At 44.3% G+C, this 23,544-nt stretch overlaps 1 protein-coding gene across 2 annotated transcripts in view; it reads right to left on the bottom strand.

Annotated features, from left to right (window-relative positions):
- The window catches only part of LOC139564804 (acid-sensing ion channel 2-like), a 211,097-nt gene that overhangs the window by 29,116 nt on the left and 158,437 nt on the right, over nucleotides 1-23,544 (bottom strand). For both annotated transcript variants that reach the window (XM_071384642.1, XM_071384643.1), the window contains exon 3: nucleotides 9,676-9,826. In XM_071384642.1, coding sequence (XP_071240743.1) covers nucleotides 9,676-9,826 — 151 coding nt within the window. The remainder of the gene's footprint in view (nucleotides 1-9,675; nucleotides 9,827-23,544) is intronic.

Below are 23,544 nucleotides of genomic sequence, written 5' to 3' on the forward strand. Positions count from 1 at the left end.
GGTTAGATTGAAATAATCATCATCAGTACCGCCATCATCATTCTTATCACCATCGTTTCCACAGGTAATGTATTTGAGTGGGACTTCCGAAATAAATGACTATGGTATTTCATTTGCCTTCCTCTCAGGGCGTGTCAGCTGTGATTCCATCTCCGGCTGAAATGAGAAATCACGGAGTAGAGGGGAATAAGAGAATCAGTTGTTGCAGAGGAAGAAAACGGGCTGAGAATGTGTGAGAGAGAGAAAGAGAGAGAGAGCAAGACAGAGAGAATGTGTATGTGTGTGTGTGTCCACGAATGTGTGTATGAAATCAAATAAGAACAGTCACATCTAATCTTGTGTGGGACCCTGCTGCCAGGGGTTCACGTCTCCCACATAGCCCGGGGTCAACCTTGTTTCTGCTATTCCATCACAGACATTACATTCCCTCTCTCCCGCCACCCCTCACACACCTTCCTCCCTCCACACCTCACACACCTCACACACCTCCCTCCCTCCACCTCTCACACACCTCCCTCCACCCCTCACACACCTTCCTCCCTCCACCCCTCACACATCTCCCTCCCTCCATCCCTCACACACCTCCCTCCCTCCATCCACCCCTCACACACCTCCCTCCCTCCACCCCTCACACACCTCCCTCCCTCCATCCCTCACACACCTCCCACACAGCCAGAGGGTTTGCCAATTGTCATACACCACAGCTCTGGACCCCACACCCACTACCCAGCCAATCTGCCATGCTGTAGCCTTACTGATCCAGCCACTTGTGTTTGATCAGGCAGCAAGTTTGACACTACACTGTCCTCCTTCTAGAAATATGCCTGCTGTTCCATGTTGCATTTGATGAGTAACATTGATCATTTGGACATTCATGTAAACAGGGGTGTTTCATGGTCAAGTTTCCACCCACACGTATGCACAAGTCAATGTGTATTATTACCAAGAAACACTAAAAAGGCATCGGAGGAGTATTTTCCACTCCAGTGTGGATCATACCCGCTGTCTGACCTGTTGTTGAATAAACAACCTCATGTTTTATTTGAGGCCTCACAGCAGTTGAGAAGCATGAGAGTGCTGAATTAATGTTACGTTCCCCAGTTTCTGTGTTGTAGTTTGTATTTGAGTGTGTGTGTTTCAGAAGATGGCTTCCTGAAATTCTCCCCAAGCAGCTGATTGGTCAGCCCCAATTGATGATTGGAGAGCTGACCCCACCCCCTCGTCAAGACGCAGCTGTCTCTAATTACCAATGCCTTCTGAAGCTATAAAAGCCAGTCTTCTGTTGTTCAGGAGAGAGAGATCATAGGCAGGCTGAGATCATTGCTGGAGAATTTGATTGTGATATAGTGTTGGTTGTTTATCAGAAAGCGTTGGTATGTACTGTGTTAGTTGTTGCTGGGAGCAGTTGGTATGTTCTGTGTGAGATTGTTGCTCAGCTAGAGCTTATTTGATGTCCTTTGTTTATTAGTTTGTTTGAGTAATTGTTTGATATTCTGTTTTCATTTGTTCCCAGGGGGGAAGGGGAAGGCACCTAGGGAGTGCTTAGGCAAGAGGCCCGCGGACATACATATACCCGTAGTATATTCGCTGTCTAGGTGCACTAGGTAAGACCTGGGCGGACCACCCCCTGTATTTTGGTTAGCGCACCAGGCGGTGCTAAGTTAGGTGGGTAGGCAGGTTAGATAGGAGAGGGGGAGCTTTGATATTTACTTTCTTTGCGTTGGTTCCGTCCAGCCCCTTTTCCCCATATTACCGTGTAAAGGAAAATCTAAACAACTCAATGGGGAATCAGAATCTAAACAACTCAATGGAGAATCAGAATCTAAACAACTCAATAGGGAGTTAGAATCTAAACAACTCAATGAAGAATCAGAATCAAATCGAAGAGACAGAGAGAGAAAGGGAAAACAGAGGGAGGACAGAAGGAGAAAGATATAGCAGCATGAGAGAACGGGGAGAAAGAACATGGAGCGAGAAAGGGATGGAGCGTTATAGAGAGAAAGAGGTGGAGAAATTTGTCCTGGCTCGTCTGTGAAAAGATGAGAGAGAAATCAAAGTCAAGGACTTCTCTTTCATGGTTACAAATGAAGGCCGTGGCTAATCTATACTCTCCTACAGTATCCAACGCTTCAGATGGAGTCATGAGAGTGTGTATCAATGTTAACTCAATCACTATGAGGCTGTATATGATCACATACACTGAGTGTACAGAGCATTAGGAACACCTTCCTAATATTGAGTTGCACCCACTTTTGCCCTCAGAACAGCCTCAATTCATTAGGGCATGGACTACAAGGTGTCGAAAGCGTTCCACAGGGATGCTGGCCCAAGTTGACTCCAATGCTTCCCACAGTTGTGTCAAGTTGGCCGGATGTCCTTTGGGTGGTGGACCATTCTTGATACACACGGGAAACTGTTGAGCATGAAAAACCCAGCAGCGCTATTTCCTGACACACTCAAACCGGTGCGTCTGGCACCTACTACCATACCCCGTTCTAAGGCACTTAAATATTGTCTCAAGTCTTAAAGATCATTCTTTACCCGGTCTCCTCCCCTTCATCTACACTGATTGAAGTGGATTTAACAGGTGACTTCAATAAGGGATCATATCGTTCACCTGGATTCACCTCGTCAGTTTATGTCATGGAAAGAGCAATGTTTTGAACACTCTATGCGTGGGAATACTTTGGAACAGATTTGGTAGTGGTGGGAAGCTGGAAATAGCTGAGCCAATTGAAGTAGGTGACAGGGAGGAAGTGAACATTCACTTTCATCGTTTTAAAGGTGAGATAATGAGCTGCCTGTGGATATTCTATGATATCCCTCAGAACAATTTCAACTTAATCCTGTTATATAAGCAAAACCTTCACCTAAGATCTACCTGGCTACTTTCATAGCACATTATGAATTACAAAGGCTAGTGTTTCCCTTCGTTTAGTACATATAAACAACCCATCTTAATGCTTTGATGCTTAGATAGCTCTACATGACTCCTGGTACAGTTGAAGTTGGAAGTTTACATACACCTTAGCCAAATACATTTAAACTCAGTTTTTCACAATTCCTGACATTTAATCCCAGTAAAAATTCCATTTTAGGTCAGTTAGGATCACCACTTTATTTTAAGAATGTGAAATGTCAGAATAATAGTAGAGAGAATGATTTATTTCAGCTTTTATTTCTTTCATCACATTCCCAGTGGGTCAGAAGTTTACATACACTCAATTAGTATTTGGTAGCATTGCCTTTAAATTGTTTAACTTGGGTCAAACGTCTCAGGTAGCCTTCCACAAGCTTCCCACAATAAGTTGGGTGAATTTTGGCCCATTCCTCCTGACAGAGCTGGTGTAACTGAGTCAGGTTTGTAGGCCTCCTTGCTTGCACACACTTTTTCAGTTCTGCCTACATATTTTCTATAGGATATAGGTCAGGGCTTTGTGATGGCCACTCCAATACCTTGACTTTGTTGTCCTTAAGCCATTTTGCCACAACTTTGGAAGTATGCTTGGGGTCATTGTCCAGTTGGAAGACCCATTTGCGACCAAGCTTTAACTTCCTGACTGATGTCTTGAGATGTTGCTTCAATATATCCACATAATTTTCCTACCTCATGATGCCATCTATTTTGTGAACTGCACCAGTCCCTCCTGCAGCAAAGCACCCCCACAACATGATGCTGCCACCCCTGTGCTTCTCGGTTGGGATGGTGTTCTTCGGCTTGCAAGCCTCCCCCTTTTTCCTCCAAACATAACGATGGTCATTATGGCCAAGCAGTTCTATTTTTGTTTCATCAGACTAGAGGACATTTCTCCAAAAAGTACGATCTTTGTCCCCATGAGCAGTTGCAAACTGTAGTCTGGCTTTTTTAATGGTGGTTTTGGAGCAGTGGCTTCTTCCTTGCTGAGCGGCCTTTCAGGTTATGTCAATATAGGACTCGTTTTACTGTGGATATAGATACTTTGTACCTGTTTCCTCCAGCAACTTCACAAGGTCCTTTGCTGTTGTTCTGGGATTGATTTGCACTTTTTGCACCAAAGTACGTTCATTTCTAGGAGACAGAACGCGCCTCCTTCCTCAGCGGTATGACGGCTGCGTGGTCCCATGGTGTTTATATTTGCGTACTATTCTTTGTACAGATGAACGTGGTCCCTTCAGGTGTTTGGAAATTGCTCCCAAGGATGAACCAGACTTGTGGTCTACAATTTTTTGTCTGAGGTCTTGGCTGATTTATTTTGATGTCAAGCAAAGAGGCACTGAGTTTGAAGGTAGGCCTTGAAATACATCCACACGTACACATCCAATTGACTTAAATTATGTCAATTAGCCTATCAGAAGCTTTTAAAGCCATGACATCATTTTCTGGAATTTTCCAAGCTATTTAAAGGCACAGTCAACTTAGTGTATGTAAACTTCTGACCCACTGGAATTGTGATACAGTGAAATAATCTGTCTGTAAACAATTGTTGAAAACATGACTTGTGTCCTGCACAAAGTAGATGTCCTAACCGACTTGCCAAAACTATAGTTTGTTAACAAGACATTTGTGGAGTTTTAATGACTCCAACATAAGTGTATGTAAACTTCCCACTTCAACTGTATGTACGATCAAGAACATTTCAGGTAAAGAAAGCATTTAAATGACTGTTAGTCTAGTGGAATCTACACTCAACAAAAATATAAACCTAAAATGCAACAATTTCAAAGATTCTACTGAGTTACAGTTCATATAAGGACATCTGTCAGTTGAAATATATTCATTAGGCCCTAATCTATGGATTTGACATGACTGGGAATAGAGATATGCATCTTTTGGTCACAGATACCTTAAAAAAAAGGATAGGGAAGTGGATCAGAAAACCAGTCACTATCTGGTGTGACCACCATTTGCCTCATGCAGCGCGACACATCTCCTTCACATAGAGTTGATCAGGCTGTTTATTGTGGACTGTGGAATGTTGTCCCACTCCTCTTCAATAGATGTGCAAAGTTGCTGGATATTGGGGGGATATGGACACGCTGTCATACACGTAAATCCAGGGCATCCCAAACATGCTCAGTGGGTGACATGTCTGGTGTGTATACAGGCCATAACTGGGGCATTTTCAGCTTCCAGGAATTGTGTACAGATCCTTGTGACATGGGGCTGTGCATTATCATGCTGAAACATGAGGTGATGGCGGCGGATGAATGGCATGACAATGGGCCTCAGGATTTCCTCACAGTATCTCTGTGCATTCAATCCATCGATAAAATGCAATTGTGTTCATTGTCTGTAGCTTATGCCTGCCCATAACATAACCCCACTGCCACCATGATGCACTCTGTTCACAACGTTGACATCAGCAACCCGCTCGCCCACACTGCACCATACACTGTCTGCCATCTGCCTGGTATAGTTGCAACCGGGATTCATCCGTGAAGAGCACACTTCTCCAGTGTGCCAGTGGCCATCGAAGGTGAGAATTTACAGTTACGATGCCGAACTGCAGTTCGGGATGACAAGTAGACAGATGAGCTTCCTTGAGACAGTTTCTGACAGTTTTTGCAGAATGTCTTCAGTTGTGCAAACCCACAGTTTCATCAGCAGTCTGGGTGGCTGGTCTCAGGGGATCCCGCTGGTGAAGAAGCCGGATGTGGAGGTCCTGGGCTGGCATGGTTACACAGTGTCTGCAGTTGTGAGGCCGGTTGGACATCAGTGGTATTGTGTTGTGTGACAAAACTGCACATTTTAGAGTGGCCTTTTATTGTCCCCTGTACAAGGTGCACCTGTGTAATGATCATGCTGTTTAATCAGCTTATTGATATGCCACACCTGTCAGGAGGATGGATTATCTTAGCAAAGGGGAAATGGCCACTAACAGGGATGCAAATAAATCCTCCACATACAACACCCGTTCTGCCAGTCACATTCTGTTAAAGGTCCCCAAAGCACACACATCCATGGGTCGTCTTTTCAGTTCCCTGCAGCGAGCGACTGGAACGAGCTGCAACCAACACTCAAACTGGACAGTTTTATCTCCATCTCTTCATTCAAAGACTCAATCATGGACACTCTTACTGACAGTTGTGGCTGCTTTGCATGATGTATTGTTGTCTCTACCTTCTTGCCCTTTGTGCTGTTGTCTGATCCCAATAATGTTTGCACCATGTTTTGTGCTGCTGCCATGTTGTGTTGCTACCATGTTGTTTTCATGTTGTTTTCATGTTGTGTTGCTACCATGCTGTAGCAACACAACATGAAAAGGTCTTAGGTCTCTCTTTATGTAGTGGCTCCCGAGTGGCGAAGCGGTCTAAGGCACTGAAGTGCAGTGCTCGAGGCATCACTACAGACACCCTGGTTTGATTCCAGGCTGTATCACAACCGGCCGTGATTGAGAGTCCCATAGGGTGGTGCACAATTGGCCCAGCGTTGTCTGGGTTTGGCTGGGGTAGGCCGTCATTGTAAATAAGAATGAGTTCTTAACTGACTTGCCTAGTTAAATAAAAATAAAAAAATAGTGGTGTGATGTGTGTTTTGTCCTATATTTGTATTTTATATTTTAAATCCCGGTCCCCGTCCCCGCAGGAGGTAGGCCGTCATTGTAAATAAGAATTTGTTCTTAACTGACTTGCCTAGTTAAATAAAGGTAAAAAAACAATTTAAATGTTGCGTTTATATTTTTGTTCAGTGCAGTGTAATAACCTCACAGTCTGATGTGAAATGCTAAGTGTTTAACTCCCCACTCCTGCAAAAATTCAGTAGTTAAGGCAGAATGAGATAACAAGTCTTCAGATCAAGAGAAGAGTGAGAACTCGCCTGGCTCTTCCACTTTCTAATCTGAACTTCAGTTGACCTCTCTTGCAGACAGGGACAATCCATACAACATCCCACACAAACACGGCCAAGATCACGTTGTGTTCGATAAGGACTTAAGAAAGTACAGCGAAAAAAGGAATACATTGATTGGAAACAAGAGAGGAAGCCTGTTGATACTGTGAAAGGTGGTTGTAGTAAGTGTTGATACTGTATTATGCACCCTGGGCAAAACCTTAGGTCGAAATCAATAGCAGTTATGTGCATACTTTCCATATGTTATGTGTTTCTGTCTGAGGACAATGAACAATAACAAAGTGTGTGGTATTGGAGAAGCCAGAGGTCAAGTGCAATGGCTGAGTCCCAAATGGCACGCGATTCCCTTTATCGTGCACTACTTTTGAGCAGGGCCCAAAGTAGTGCACTGTACAGGGAATAGGGTGCCATTGGGGTGAAGCCAATGAGTTTCATCAGACACACAGTGGAGAAGTGGAGCTGGAGGTTAGCACTCCGCCTGCAGCAAATCTCTCTTTAAATTCACATGAAAGTTATTCAAATGTTTGTAAAAGTAAATGGTTGGAGAAAATTGAGGTGAGGTCCTAATCACTTGACAAGTCGTCATTGAATTCCACTTGACAACCCTGCAAATATTTAAGATGCACTTGAGAGATCAGCCCCTCGAAGACAGCTACTGTATGAGAGGAAATGAGAGAGACAATCTAAAGCTCTCATTATTTCTTCCACCGAGCAATCCTGATGCCAATGTGAGTTGCAGTGTATCTAGGCAACTGCATATCTATTTCTAAAACACCGCACACACATACGCTGGTGATCAAATTAAGATAGCACATCTGTAGTTAAGTGTAATAGCAAACGGGTTGGGTTGTGTACGTTAATGACTAATAAAGTGATTGTTGTCATAATTTTTTAAAATCAATCTAGACTAATAAATATAAATGAAAAACACAAGAATGACTTTACACTACAGATGTAGGATCTTCATTTGATCACTCTTTTGTTGCACATTAGGAAATGTAAACTTGTAGTATATTCAATGTTTAAAAAGGCTTCTAAAGTTTGTAATATCCACTTTAAAATGTCAGACTTGATTTGCCCTTACAAAAAATGTATCAACCCCTACAAAAAAGTCAATTAATTCTAATCCACATAATACTTCGCATTTTCTGTTGCTGCAAGATCATTTTCCTGCTGTAGAAAACTGGCTCAAATTAAGATCCTACATCTGTACTGTGCTCCTGTTGATGCTCATCCAATCCAGATGAAGAACACGGCCCAGTTTTTATTTTATTATCTGGATTTTGACCTGTCGGATAGGATTAAATGCATAGAAATAAAATTAATTGAACAGACAAATCATTGACTTGAATGGAACCCATTCTATTCATTCCATTTCTATGCATTTCATCCTATCCAATAGGAAAAATCTAGATAGATAACTTTTAAAAAACTGGGCCCAGGAAACTGTGGATTTTGACTACCCCCAGCTGACAGTAAAATACCCAGGAACCAAAAATACAAGAGTTCCCTTCTTCAGATCAATAAACATCCCATGCCAAATGTCAACACACCCTCTTCCTCCATGGTTCTATCCTGATACTGTCCACTTCCTCTGTACTACAAACTAACTCCTGTGAGTCCAGACATGACAGTATGGCAGCAAAACAAGCTGCCTCTCTACCCTCTAAAGCTCCCAGGATGCAGTTAGCCACAAACCTGACCATGGAGACGATGCAGCTCTGATTGACTGCAGGCCTTTGCCAGGCAGACAGAGAGGAGAGGGTGAGAGGAGGGGTGGAGAGAGAGGAGAGGGTGAGAGGAGGGGTGGAGAGAAATAGGGAGGGAGAAAAATAATAGAAAGGCTGAGGTAGGAGCCCTGTTCCGTGTGTCCAGTGTGTCTAATATGTCCGTTGTGTCCGGTTTGTCTGGTGTGCCCGGTGTGTCCAGTGGGTCCGGTGCCTCTGCTTAGGAGCCAATAGTCTTGATTTAAGTCTCTAAAGGCACTGAGGCCCTGCTTCTCTGTGAGGTGGAAGCTGTGAGGAGGAAGCTGTGAGTAGGAAGTTCTGAGCCCCCTGTTATCTGCTGACAGGACTGAGCCAGCTGGTTGTGTGCTAATTAATCCATACAGACACACAGAGGGATAAACAAGGGCACCATCCAGGGCCCTCCATCCCACTAGGAGACTCGACAAAGAGCTCTACACTCTCACTGTGCTGCTAGATGCCCCTCTGTATAGTGACTTAGCCTCTGCCTTATCACAACAGACTTAAACACACCAGTGATGGGAAGGGACAGCTGAGGACAAGCCTATGTGTCCCACTGCTAATCTGAGAAGAACATGTGGATAATTGATCGGGGGAAATGAAAAGGTTCTCTGCATGATACATGTTCTATATATCGAGAGTAAATATAGTCTATCTGCTAGAGGGCCCATGACTTGGCTTGATGCTGTGCTTCAACAACTCCCCTGTCTTCACTTCCACACAGGTTGAGACGTGAGCAAGGCTTTCAATGAGGCTCATTGTGCAGCTAACAGGTCAGGCAGCAAGCTCCCTCCTACACAAGACTATCTGAACAACTAACAGGGCTTCTTCCACTATGAACAACAAATCGTGAGGAAACTGATAAAGGAATGGCATCGCTTCTAAATCGGAAAGGAAAAGCACATCCTGGCTTGAGCTGTTATTTGACAGCAAGTCAATACATTTTAGGCAGAATTTATATAAATGGTGAAAAGCACAGGACATAGAATATAACCTTGGGGGACACCAGTTGTCAACTCCACATAGTCAGATTGAACACCCTCCACATGGATACATTGTGATTTGGATGGAGAGGGTCAGGTATGGTGTAGTTGGGCCTACCTGTGTCGCCCCACACGGGTAGGTACTCGTCCTGCTGGATGTCCAGCATAATCTCCAGGCCGTTCCCCGTCCCTCCCTTCATGGTGGTCCGCAGCGTCTTCCCCTCCTCCGCTGCGTTGAACATGTAACACTTCCCATACCTGGTGAACACCTGCAGAGAGAGAGAGAGAGAGAGAGAGAGAGAGAGAGAGAGAGAGAGAGAGAGAGAGAGAGAGAGAGAGAGAGAGAGAACGAGAGAGAAAGAGAGAGAGAGAGAGAGGGAGAGAGAGAGAGAGAAAGAGAGAGAGAGAGAGGGAGAGAGAGAGAGAGAGAGAGAGAGAGAGAGAGAGAGAGAGAGAGAGAGAGAGAGAGAGAGAGAGCAGAAGTTAGTACTGACCCTGTTATGTACACAGGCTGGTGGACATCAGGAGGTGGACCGATACATGAACTAATCATAAACTGGTACCATTACATTTCCTGAGGCGGTTTAGGGAAGAACTGTCCTTATAGCCTTCTAAATGCATTAAGAAATCAGCAAGCTGAACTCGATATGATAATGATTGTAACACCCTACAGGCAAATTCAAATGACAACAACAGAGCCTGGAACAAAAGTTAAGTATTACGGTTTCATGTGGAGACCAGGAACACAAAATGTTGATTTGTCCCTTGGTTGCCCTTGATAGAAATCCATGATCAATCCCAATGGCACACAACAACCTTCCAACACATTCTCCTATGATTACCAAAAATTGGAAGAGGCACCTTGTGCTTTAAATTTTTTTGTTTACGAGCATACACTTTATGACACGGCAATGGGCCACATTGGAGACAAATCCTATCATTTCAGTGTAATGGAGCATGTGGCTGTTGTTCCCCCTCCCTTCAAGTGGCTGGATGAGCAGAAGCATTAAAGGCTGTGGAGCCCTCGCTCTCTGAAGGACAGCTAATAACAGGCTTTCTGCAGCTCCACTCTGTTCCGGTCAGGTGGAGAAAGCACTTTTCAGCTCCTATATTGGGTAAAGTAGGGCCAGATTAGGCCTTAAAGGAAAGTAGTGGCAGAGATTTGAAAAAAGCATGGGCACTTTACCCTGTAATCACTTAAAAGCGGTGCTGACTCTGCCATTAGTGGCATGGAGTTCATGGGAGGAAAAACCTGCATTCGCCATCCCCATTTTCAGTACATTGTTAACAGTTCAAGGAAAACTGTTGAGATGCCATTATGAGAAGGAATGCATAGGGAAAGCTCAGATTTTTCTAGGTTATAACTGAACTTTTGCCCCCCATTCAATCAAACAAATCGGCACAGTTATATATCACCCACTGTGCTAGATAACGACTTTGAGGTTTATATGAATAATAGACTGGTGTAAAATGCAGAATCAATGCATCTTATTTAGAGACAGGTGTGTAAAAGATGCAAACATGTAAATTAGATGGGTGTTGGGAGGTCCCTGCTCATGGATAATAATCACCATAACAACCCTCAGCCCACCTTCCTTTCCCTCACCAATCAGAGGACTGAGGAATAGAATGTTGTTTGAACATCATCAACAAGGTCACACACTCCAAGCCTTCTTATTGGATAGAAGCAGTGGAGGCCTACCTGCTCTTCTATGGTCCGGTCTGGGATCAGTGTGGTTCTGTGAGCTCAGAATGGTTACGGATACAGTGCCTTCAGCAAGTACTCACACCCTTTGACTTTTTCCTCATTTTGTTGTGTTACAGCCTGAATTTAAAATGGTTACATTAAGATTTTGTGTCACTGGCCAACAGACATTTTTTTTATTTTTTTTATTTAACCTTTATTTAACCAGGTAGGCAAATTGAGAACACGTTCTCATTTACAATTGCGACCTGGCCAAGATAAAGCAAAGCAGTTCGACACATACAACAACACATAGTTACACATGGAGTAAAACAAACATACAGTCAATAATACAGTGAAAAATAAGTCTATATACAATGTGAGCAAGTGAGGTGAGATAAAGGAGGTGAAGGCAAACAAAATATATAAAATATATATATAAATAAATAAAAATATAAAAAAGGCCATGGTGGCGAAGTAAATACAATATAGCAAGTAAAAAAAACACTGGAATGGTTGGTTTGCAGTGGAAGAAAGTGTAAAGTAGAGATAGAAATAATGGGGTGCAAAGGAGCAAAATAAATAAATAAATACAGTAGGGAAAGAGGTAGTTGTTTGGGCTAAATTATAGATGGGCTATGTACAGGTGCAGTAATCTATGAGCTGCTCTGACAGCTGGTGCTTAAAGCTAGTGAGGGAGATAAGTGTTTCCAGTTTCAGAGATTTTTGTAGTTCGTTCCAGTCATTGGCAGCGACATAATGTCTTAGTAAACAAATTTAAAAACATACGTCCACTAAGTAATTAAAAATGTTTACTAAGTAATTAAAAATGAAAAGCTGAAATGTCAATAATAATAATAATTGTTATGGCAATCCTAAATAAGTTCAGGAGTAAACATTTGCTTAACAAGTTACACTCACTCTGTGTGCAATAATAGTGTTTAATAGGATTTTTGAATGACTACCTCATCTCTGTACCCCACACATACAATTGTCCGTAAGGTCCCTCAGTTGAGCAGTGAATTTCAATCACAGATTCAACCGCAAAGACCAGGGAGATTTTCCAATGCCTCACAAAGAAGGGCAACTATTGTCACGATGGTCTAAGGTGGAAACAGGGGACCAAAACGCAGCGTGGTGAGCGTACATACTTCTTTATTTTAAGATGTCGCCAACAAAACAATAACCATCAAAACGAAACCACGAAGCCAACGTAGTGCTCACAGGCAACTATACATGGACAACTACCCACAAATACAGGTGGGAAAAGGCTACCTAAGTATGGTTCTCAATCAGAGACAACGATAGACAGCTGCCTCTGATTGAGAACCACACCCAGCCAAACACACAGAAATACAAATCATAGAAAAGGAACATAGAATGCCCACCCAAATCACACCCTGACCAAACCAAAATAGAGACATAAAAAGCTCTCTAAGGTCAGGGCGTGACACCTATTGGTAGATGGGTAAAGAAAAGCAGACATTGAATATCCCTTTGAGCATGGTGAAGTTATTTATTACACTTTGGATGGTGTATCAATACACCCAGTCACTACAAATATACAGGTGTTCTTCCTAACTCAGTTGCCGTGAAGAAGGAAAGCGCTCAAGGATTTCACCATGAGGCCAACAGTTACAGAGTTTAATGCCTGTGATAGGAGAAAACTGAAGATGGATCAACAACATTGTAGTTACTCCACAATACTAACCTAAATATCAGTGAAAAGAAGGAAGCCTGTACAGAATTAAAATATTCCAAAACATGCATCCTGTTTGCAATAAGGCACAAAAGTAAAATTGCAAAAAATGTGTCAAAGAAATTAACTTTATGTCCCGAATACAAAGTGTTGTGTTTGGGGAAAATCCAATACAACACATCACTGAGTACCACTCCTCATATTTTCGACCATGGTGGTGGCTGCATCATTTTATCCTTGTCATCGGCAACGACTAGGGAGTTTTTAAAGATACAAGTAAATAGAATAGGGGCCACCCGAGTGGGGCAGCGGTCTGCGGCATCACTACAGCCTGGGGTTCGATCCCAGGCTGTGTCATAACCGGCCGTGATTGGGAGTCCCATAGGGCAGCGCACAATTGGCTCAGCGTTGTCCGGGTTAGGGGAGAGTTTGGCCGGGGGGCTTTACTTGGCTCATCGCGCTCTAGCGACTCCTTGTGGTCACCACAGATAACACTGCTACTCCTACTGCTCTCTCTTCGTCCGCCCACGTGTTCTCGCACACCCCGAGAGCTTCTGGTCAGCGGGGTGGTGGCACCGGGATCCTCATCTCTCCCAAGTGGTCATTCTCTCTTTCTCCCCTTACCCATCTGTCTATCGCCTCCTTTGAATTCCATGCTGTCACAGTTACCAGCCCTTTCAAGCTTAACATCCTTATCATTTATCGCCCTCCAGGTTCCCTCGGAGAGTTCATCAATGAGCTTGATGCCTTGATTAGCTCCTTTCCTGAGGACGGCTCACCTCTCACAGTTCTGGGCGACTTTAACCTCCCCACGTCTACCTTTGACTCATTCCTCTCTGCCTCCTTCTTTCCACTCCTCTCCTCTTTTGACCTCACCCTCTCACCTTCCCCCCCTACTCACAAGGCAGGCAATACGCTCGACCTCATCTTTACTAGATGCTGTTCTTCCACTAACCTCATTGCAACTCCCCTCCAAGTCTCCGACCACTACCTTGTATCCTTTTCCCTCTCGCTCTCATCCAACACTTCCCACACTGCCCCTACTCGGATGGTATCGCGCCGTCCCAACCTTCGCTCTCTCTCCCCCGCTACCCTCTCCTCTTCCATCCTATCATCTCTTCCCTCTGCTCAAACCTTCTCCAACCTATCTCCTGATTCTGCCTCCTCAACCCTCCTCTCCTCCCTTTCTGCATCCTTTGACTCTCTATGTCCCCTATCCTCCAGGCCGGCTCGGTCCTCCCCTCCCGCTCCGTGGCTCGACGACTCATTGCGAGCTCACAGAACAGGGCTCCGGGCAGCCGAGCGGAAATGGAGGAAAACTCGCCTCCCTGCGGACCTGGCATCCTTTCACTCCCTCCTCTCTACATTTTCCTCTTCTGTCTCTGCTGCTAAAGCCACTTTCTACCACTCTAAATTCCAAGCATCTGCCTCTAACCCCAGGAAGCTCTTTGCCACCTTCTCCTCCCTCCTGAATCCTCCTCCCCCTCCTCCCCCCTCCTCCCTCTCTGCAGATGACTTCGTCAACCATTTTGAAAAGAAGGTCGACGACATCCGATCCTCGTTTGCTAAGTCAAACGACACCGCTGGTTCTGCTCACACTGCCCCACCCTGTGCTCTGACCTCTTTCTCCCCTCTCTCTCCAGATGAAATCTCGCGTCTTGTGACGGCCGGCCGCCCAACAACCTGCCCGCTTGACCCTATCCCCTCCTCTCTTCTCCAGACCATTTCCGGAGACCTTCTCCCTTACCTCACCTCGCTCATCAACTCATCCCTGACCGCTGGCTACGTCCCTTCCGTCTTCAAGAGAGCGAGAGTTGCACCCCTTCTGAAAAAACCTACACTCGATCCCTCCGATGTCAACAACTACAGACCAGTATCCCTTCTTTCTTTTCTCTCCAAAACTCTTGAACGTGCCGTCCTTGGCCAGCTCTCCCGCTATCTCTCTCAGAATGACCTTCTTGATCCAAATCAGTCAGGTTTCAAGACTAGTCATTCAACTGAGACTGCTCTTCTCTGTATCACGGAGGCGCTCCGCACTGCTAAAGCTAACTCTCTCTCCTCTGCTCTCATCCTTCTAGACCTATCGGCTGCCTTCGATACTGTGAACCATCAGATCCTCCTCTCCACCCTCTCCGAGTTGGGCATCTCCGGCGCGGCCCACGCTTGGATTGCGTCCTACCTGACAGGTCGCTCCTACCAGGTGGCGTGGCGAGAATCTGTCTCCTCACCACGTGCTCTCACCACTGGTGTCCCCCAGGGCTCTGTTCTAGGCCCTCTCCTATTCTCGCTATACACCAAGTCACTTGGCTCTGTCATAACCTCACATGGTCTCTCCTATCATTGCTATGCAGACGACACACAACTAATCTTCTCCTTTCCCCCTTCTGATGACCAGGTGGCGAATCGCATCTCTGCATGTCTGGCAGACATATCAGTGTGGATGACGGATCACCACCTCAAGCTGAACCTCGGCAAGACGGAGCTGCTCTTCCTCCCGGGGAAGGACTGCCCGTTCCATGATCTCGCCATCACGGTTGACAACTCCATTGTGTCCTCCTCCCAGAGCGCTAAGAACCTTGGCGTGATCCTGGACAACACCCTCTCGTTCTCAACCAACATCAAGGCGGTGGCCCGTTCCTGTAGGTTCATGCTCTACAACATCCGCAGAGTACGACCCTGCCTCACACAGGAAGCGGCGCAGGTCCTAATCCAGGCACTTGTCATCTCCCGTCTGGATTACTGCAACTCGCTGTTGGCTGGGCTCCCTGCCTGTGCCATTAAACCCCTACAACTCATCCAGAACGCCGCAGCCCGTCTGGTGTTCAACCTTCCCAAGTTCTCTCACGTCACCCCGCTCCTCCGCTCTCTCCACTGGCTTCCAGTTGAAGCTCGCATCCGCTACAAGACCATGGTGCTTGCCTACGGAGCTGTGAGGGGAACGGCACCTCAGTACCTCCAGGCTCTGATCAGGCCCTACACCCAAACAAGGGCACTGCGTTCATCCACCTCTGGCCTGCTCGCCTCCCTACCACTGAGGAAGTACAGTTCCCGCTCAGCCCAGTCAAAACTGTTCGCTGCTCTGGCCCCCCAATGGTGGAACAAACTCCCTCACGACGCCAGGACAGCGGAGTCAATCACCACCTTCCGGAGACACCTGAAACCCCACCTCTTTAAGGAATACCTAGGATAGGATAAAGTAATCCTTCTCACTCCCCCCCCCCTTAAAAGATTTAGATGCACTATTGTAAAGTGGCCGTTCCACTGGATGTCATAAGGTGAATGCACCAATTTGTAAGTCGCTCTGGATAAGAGCGTCTGCTAAATGACTTAAATGTAAATGTAAATGTTGTCTGGCCGCCTACAGGCTGACTTCGGTTGTCATCTGAACGGGGTGTTTCTACCAATACATTGGTGCGGCTGGCTTCCGGGTTAAGCGGGCGGGTGTTAAGAAGCGCAGTTTGGCGGATCATGTTTCGGAGGAGGGATGACTCGATCTTCGAGTCGATCTAAGTCTTCTTAATAGAGGGCTTTTCCATGACCAGCAGGGTTGGGTAGGTTACTTTCTAAATGTCATCCATTACAGTTGCTATTTACCTGTCAAATTGTAATCAGTAATGTAACTTTTGGATTACCCAAACTCAATAATCTGATTACATTCAGTTACTTTTAGATTACTTTCCCCTTAAGAGGCATTAGAAGAAGACAAAAGTATATGTTACCAATTGAACGACATCTATTGCAGGATAAATGAATGTTATAGTTTACATAGCTGGTCATATATGGATGTTAAATTTTACTTTATGGGTTGGTTATGCAGGCTTCTTCTAATACTTCTTATACTGCATACAATAATATGATAAAATTATATCTTTACATTAAAAACCAAAGTCTATCAGAATTCCAGTCATTCCAATAAATGTTATACACCTTGATCTTCAAGAATAGGACTTGGAAATATAGTAGTAGAGATTAGCCAAATTGTAACCCAAAAGCTAAGGACTTATTAGCCATTCCTACTCTGTTGTTTATGATTTTGTTGTCATGAGGAATGATTAGGCTCATTGACTCAAGTTGAAAAAAAATGCTGCGCTCACGGAATGGCATGCTTTGAGCACTAGTGAGAAGTTCTATATAATTGCAAAAGGGTTTTTTAAATGATCAATTAGCCTTTTGAAATGATAAACTTGGATTAGCTAACATGCCATTGGAACACAGGAGTGATGGTTGCTGATAATTGGCCTCTGTACGCCTATATAAACATTTCATTTTAAATCTGCTGTTTCCAGCTACAAGGGCACAGCTATAAGGGCACAAGGCGAGACCCAAATGCAGACAGAGGAGGCAGATGATAGAGCTCCGAAATGTATTATAACAAAGGGTGTAGCCAAAGGCAGGTCGGGGACAGGTGGTTCATAAACCAGGTCAGAGTCCAAACAGTACCAGACGATAGACAGTCTCGAGGTCAGGCCAGGCAGCGGTCAGAAACCAGATCCGAGTCCAAAACAGTACAAGGGGATAGGCAGGCTGGTAGTCAGAACAGGCAGAGTGGTCAGGCAGGCGGGTTCGGAGTCAGGACAGGCAAGTGTCGAAACCAGAAGGACTAGAAACAAACAGAGATTGGGGAAAAATAGGAGCAAGGAAAACTGCTGGTTGGCTTGGCAAACAAGACGAACTGGCACAGAGAGACAGCAAACACAGGGATAAATACACCGGAGATAATAAGCAACACCTGGAGGGGGTGGAGACAATCACAAGGACAGGTGAACCAGATCAGGGTGTGACAGTAGCATGTGTCCATATTTTTTATCAGCATGAATTATATTGAGCAATAAAAGCCCCACTTTTATTCCATAGGCTGGGATCCTCACTATGCAGCTTTTACAAGAGAGCATTTTTCATTGGCTGTCCACTGGTTTCAAAAACAATGATTGATAGGAAGCTTAAAGATCTTGAAATCAACCATTATTGGGTTCAAATACACAATTAGATTTGTGAACCGCCATCCACAACAACCACAATCCGTAAGGCACAAATAGCTAAATGAGAAAGCAGCAGTGTGATTCACATCAATGAGCTATGTATATATCAATAATAAGCTATATCCGTATCGTTGTAGACTACACCACTGCTGTCATCCTTATCTCTTTGCGTTTATTAAAATTTGATCATCTTTGGATGCCGACAGCAATCGCACCATTGGAAGACATAGCGTATACTGTAACCTACAAAAGCCTATTCCTACTCTTTTCCTGTGATCCATCAAACACATTTGGTGTGTCATCGTAGTGGTCTCGGACTTGTGGTCAGACTCGCTCAGGTGGAACCAAACTTAAACTTGCGCCTTTTTTCAATGTTGATTTGAATGTCATTGAGAAAAGAAAAGTGTCAAAGATTTTTTTCCGCAAACATCCTTTCTGAATTTAAAAGTAATCCTCTAAATCATCATCTAGTTTTCAAAAGTATCTGTAATCTGATTACAATATTTTTACTGGTAACGTAATGGATTACAGTTATCGGTTTTAGGTAATCCCTTACATGTAATCCGTTTCTCCCCAACCCTGATGACCAGTGTATGAGTGCTTCTATGGACATGAGTAATTGTCCAGGTGGACAGTGTTATGGTCCTAGAAGGATGTGGGTAGAAAGGGAGTATGAGACACCCCCTTCTCCTCAGTAGAGCAGCTCCCTCCTTCCACAGATATCAATCTGTCTAAATGATCCTTCAGGGGCTAAGAGCTGCCAGAGCCACAGTGCAGAGACGGGGGATACATATTCATAGAGAAATCACTCTTTGTTTGCAGGTACCCGTGTCTCGGTGTCTGTCTCTGACTGGGACTGGGCTTAACTGTACCAGGGATGGCTCCGGTTGATAGCATAGTGACAGAAATACCCGAGTGTATAGAGACCAATATGGACCCAGCCTGCATGAATGGAGAATATCAACATCAGCAGCATGTCCCAGCATAGACAGTAATCTGTCAATGTCAAAACACATTGGTCCAAACCTAACAGACCAAAAAGCAGATTGAATGGGATTCAACATGCACTAGCATCCCAGTAAACAAGTTGTTTTGGTCGTCAGCATGACCTTGGTTCATTTGACTAAAGTATCTCTGTCTGTTAATTAGAGCTTACATTAGAGTTAATCAACATCAGCCCAAACCATTCACACACTCAAGTGCTCCCTTTGAACCCTCGCCAGCTAACTGGGCAGGTAACATCATGTTTAATTACCCAGCGGTCATTTAAACTTTCATGATATGTCTGTGAGTTTCTGTGAGTGTGTGTATAACACAAATAACGCATATCTGCACTGCCCAACACTGCTCCCCTACAGATGTACTGTAGTAATGGTGCTCTGAACTCTCCTCCTCTGAAGTTGGTTGTCTATTAGGGACCACCATCATCATCATCATCATCCTCTCTCTGGAGCTTCTTGTCAGACCCTCTCTGTCTCTGTCTCTAGAAACAGTAATGATGTACTGTATGAGTGACAGGGAGGGATAGGACCAGGTCAACATCCTATTAGCACCTTACCACACTTCATCAGCCACGCCACGGTGGAAGTGTCAACCAAAAGTTGCCAGGGTGGTTCTGTCATTGGTACCCCTCAGACAGTTTTCTGACCCTACTGTTTCTCCTTCATCTTGTTCCCTCCCACTCAGTTATTATATCCATCTCTGCTTGCCTCGAGTCATTCTGTCAGAGGGAGGAGAGTAATGACTCCTCACACCACCACAGAAATATCAAATAACTTTGGTACCTGGCCAAGGGGCGGTTACAGGCAATACCTGTAAAGTAGCAAACTAAAGTAAAGAGACACTTTTCAGAGTTCTCATGCACTGAGGCCATTACTTTTCTGAAAAACAGGATGTTAGAATATGGACCATGAGTATCAGCATTCTCAAAATAGCTCCACTCTGTCTGCTATTAATAAATGACCAGTGCTTGACTTGGGCAGGAGCTCACCGAACTGAGTACCGGCACCTCAAATGTTCTACTGCTTGAGCTCCTGTTCCTCTTATAGAATATTAGCACATAAATATAAAAAGGACCGGCACCCAAAATGAGTATCGGCTCCTACTTCAAGCAGTGTAAATGACAATGTTGCTTATAATACCCGATGTGGTTATGCATGATTGCTTCATACTCAGACGTGTTTGAGTCGATATGTCAGACCACTATGGCCTATTTATTACCTTACCTCCCTAATCTTACTTCATTTGCACACACTTTAAATAGGCTTTACTATTGTGTTATTGACTGTATTTGTATTTGTGTTTGTTTACTCCATGTGTAACTCTGTGTTGTTGTTTGTGTCGCACTGCTTTGCTTTATCTTGGCCAGGTCGCAGTTGTAAATGAGAACTTGTTCTCAACTGGCCTACCTGGTTAAATAAAGGTGAAATAAAAATAAATAAAATAAAGATATGCACAAGCCAATACAGAACTAAAAACATTGACTGTTGTCAGGTGTTCATACACCCCCGTCCGTCTATTCTGATCAGTTTGGCTAGAATGGTCTTGTTGACATCGCTTCAAGCCACTAAACATCAAAGTTGTCTTTGGTGATGAAATGCTGTTGCTGCTCTTTCTCCATTACTTTATTTTAAATGAATCGCTAAGGCGTTGATTGAACCCGGGTCTTGAAATGTCACAACCTGCCATGTTAACATAACGTTAGCTGACACCGTCCACAGGGCAGTCAGGGCACGAAGCAGGAGAACAGAGATGAGCTGCCAATTAGACGCCTGCCTTCGTCTCGTCCACCCAACATAACTTATTAGCATTCACAAGAAACAGTGTGAATGTCTGGGAGCAAGACATCGCCCGAAGGCATGCCGTGACCCAGCCTGCATGTCGACCAGCCTCTCCCAGGGAGAAGTCAAAGATGACACGGCCATTAGAGAGCCACCTTCCACTGTGATGAAAGGTCAGTTGTTGTTAGTTAGCGCCAGACAGACAACAGACACCTTCCCACTGTGTTTGAATAGTTGCCTGTCCCTGGCTAATGCCGAAGACAACAGTTAGACATCTGAAAATAAAGCTTTACAAAGAGACAAGTCATTATGCCTGCAGTGTGCAGTGACTGTGATGGGTACAATAGCGAGAATGGTTAATGACTTCATGTGTTCAGGTGTCATTATTTTGAACAGCTTTATGATAAATATGCTTTGTTTCTTCAACTATTATTGTAAGGGCTCCGAAGTCCCTTTCCTCATTTGTTACACACGCACGCACGCGCACACACGCGCACACACACAGAGATGGGATAATATACTATCTTGTTACCATTACAAAATACTCTGAAGAAAATGTATCAAAATGAAATACAAGATGCTAATTAGTATTTTCCCAAATTTTCTAAATACAAAATACATTTTGAAATACACGGCTTCACTAAAACAACATTCTCAGTAACGGTTATAAAAACATTGTACTTGCTATGACTTTGATATGTCGTTGTTGTCACGCCCTGACTTTAGTTATATTTGTTTTCTTTGTTTTTTGGTTAGGTCAGGGTGTGACAAGGGTGGTTTGTTTAGTTTTTGTATTGTCTAGGGGTTTTTGTCTTGTCTAGGGTTTTTGTTTGTCTATGGGGATTTTGTATGGTCTAGGGGTTTTTAGGTTTATGGTGGCCTGAGTTGGTTCCCAATCAGAGACAGCTGTTTCTCGTTGTCTCTGATTGGGGTGCCTATTTAGGTTGCCATTTTCCATGTTGGTTTTGTGGGTAGTTGTTTTCTGTCTCTGTACCAGAAAGGACTGTTTTGTTTGTGCCGTTTTGTTATTTTTTGATCAGTGTTATTAAAAATCATGAACACGTACCACGCTGCACCTTGGTCCTCTCCTTCTTCCTCAGACGAACATCGTTACAGTTGTTTATCTACCTTAGTTGAATTCAGTGACTAAGTCGCTCTGGATACGAGTGTCTGCTAAATGACCAAAATGTAAATGTAAAAATTAACACTTGCAAAGTACACTGGGCATTATTAATTGGCCTTGTTTTGGGGGACGGAGCTCAAAATAATATATTTTTACATTTATAAGACAGTCTTATCACACCATATTGTCATCAGACTTCTGATACCAATGCAGGGTGAAAGGGGGCCACAAAACTGTGAACAGCTAAAAAAAATGGTATAGAAAAGTATTTTGTATTTTGAAAATACTAATTACAGGTCTCGAAGTATCTTGTTACAAATTATAATGGATTGTAGTTCAGAAGTAATTAAATACGTATTTAACATAAATGTAACAAAACTGCCCATCTACGTGCGCGCGTGCACGCACACACACACACACACACACACACACACACACACACACACACACACACACACACACACACACACACACACACACACACACACACACACACACACACACACACACACACACAGAAAATACAAATAAGAATTGTCTGCCATATCTACCGTTATGTTTACCTCTGTCGCTAGCCGCAGCGAACTGAAAAGACGAGCGACCCATGGATGTGTGTGCTTTGGGGACCTTTAACAGAATGTGACTGGCAGAACGGGTGTTGTATGTGGTGAACGAGGGCTGCAGTAAATATCTCAGATAGGGGGGAGTGAGTCCTCAGAGGGTTTTATAAATAAGCATCAACCAGTGGATCTTGCGACGGGTAGACAGAGATGACCAGTTAACAGAGGAGTATGGAGTGCAGTGATGTGCCCTATGAGAAGCATTGGTGGCAAATCTGATGGCCGAATGGTAAAGAACATCCAGCTGATCGAGAGAGCAACCTAACCTGACGATCTATAAATTATGTCTCTGTGATCTAGCATGGGTAGGATGGTCATCTGAATCAGGGTTAGTTTGGCAGCTGGGGTGAAAGAGGAGCGATTACGATAGAGGAAACCAAGTCTAGATTTAACTTTAGCCTGCAGATTTGATATGTGCTGAGAGAAGGACAGTGTACCGTCTAGCCATACTCCCAAGTACTTGTATGAGGTGACTACCTCAAGCTCTAAACCCTCAGAGGTAGTAATAATACCTGTGGGAAGAGGGGCATTCTTCTTACCAAACCACATGACCTTTGTTTTGGAGGTGTTCAGAACAAGGTTAAGGGTAGAGAAAGCTTGTTGGACACTAAGAAAGCTTTGTTGTAGAGCATTTAACAACATCTGGGGAGGGGCCAGCTGAGTATAAGACTGTATCATCTGCATATAAATGGATGAGAGAGCTTCCTACTGCCTGAGCTATGCTGTTGATGTAAATTGAGAAGAGCGTTGGGCCTTGGATCGAGCCTTGGTGTACACCGTTGTTGACAGGCAGTAGCTGAGACAGCAGATGTTGTGACTTTATACACTACACTCTTTGAGAGAGGTAGTTAGCAAACCAGGCCAAAGACCCCTCAGGGTCACCAATACTCCTTAGCCGGCCCACAAGAATGGAATGGTCTACCGTATCAAAAGCTTTGGCCAAGTCAATAAAAATAGCAGCACAACATTGCTTAGAATTAAGGGCAATGGTGACATCATTGAGGACCTTTAAGGTTGCAGTGACACATCCATAACCTGAGCGGAAACCAGATTGCATACCAGAGAGATACTATAGACATCAAGAAAGACAGTCAGTTGATTA

The sequence above is a fragment of the Salvelinus alpinus genome, chromosome 36 (assembly GCF_045679555.1).
Source record: "Salvelinus alpinus chromosome 36, SLU_Salpinus.1, whole genome shotgun sequence".
NCBI classification, from domain to species: Eukaryota; Metazoa; Chordata; class Actinopteri; order Salmoniformes; family Salmonidae; genus Salvelinus; species Salvelinus alpinus.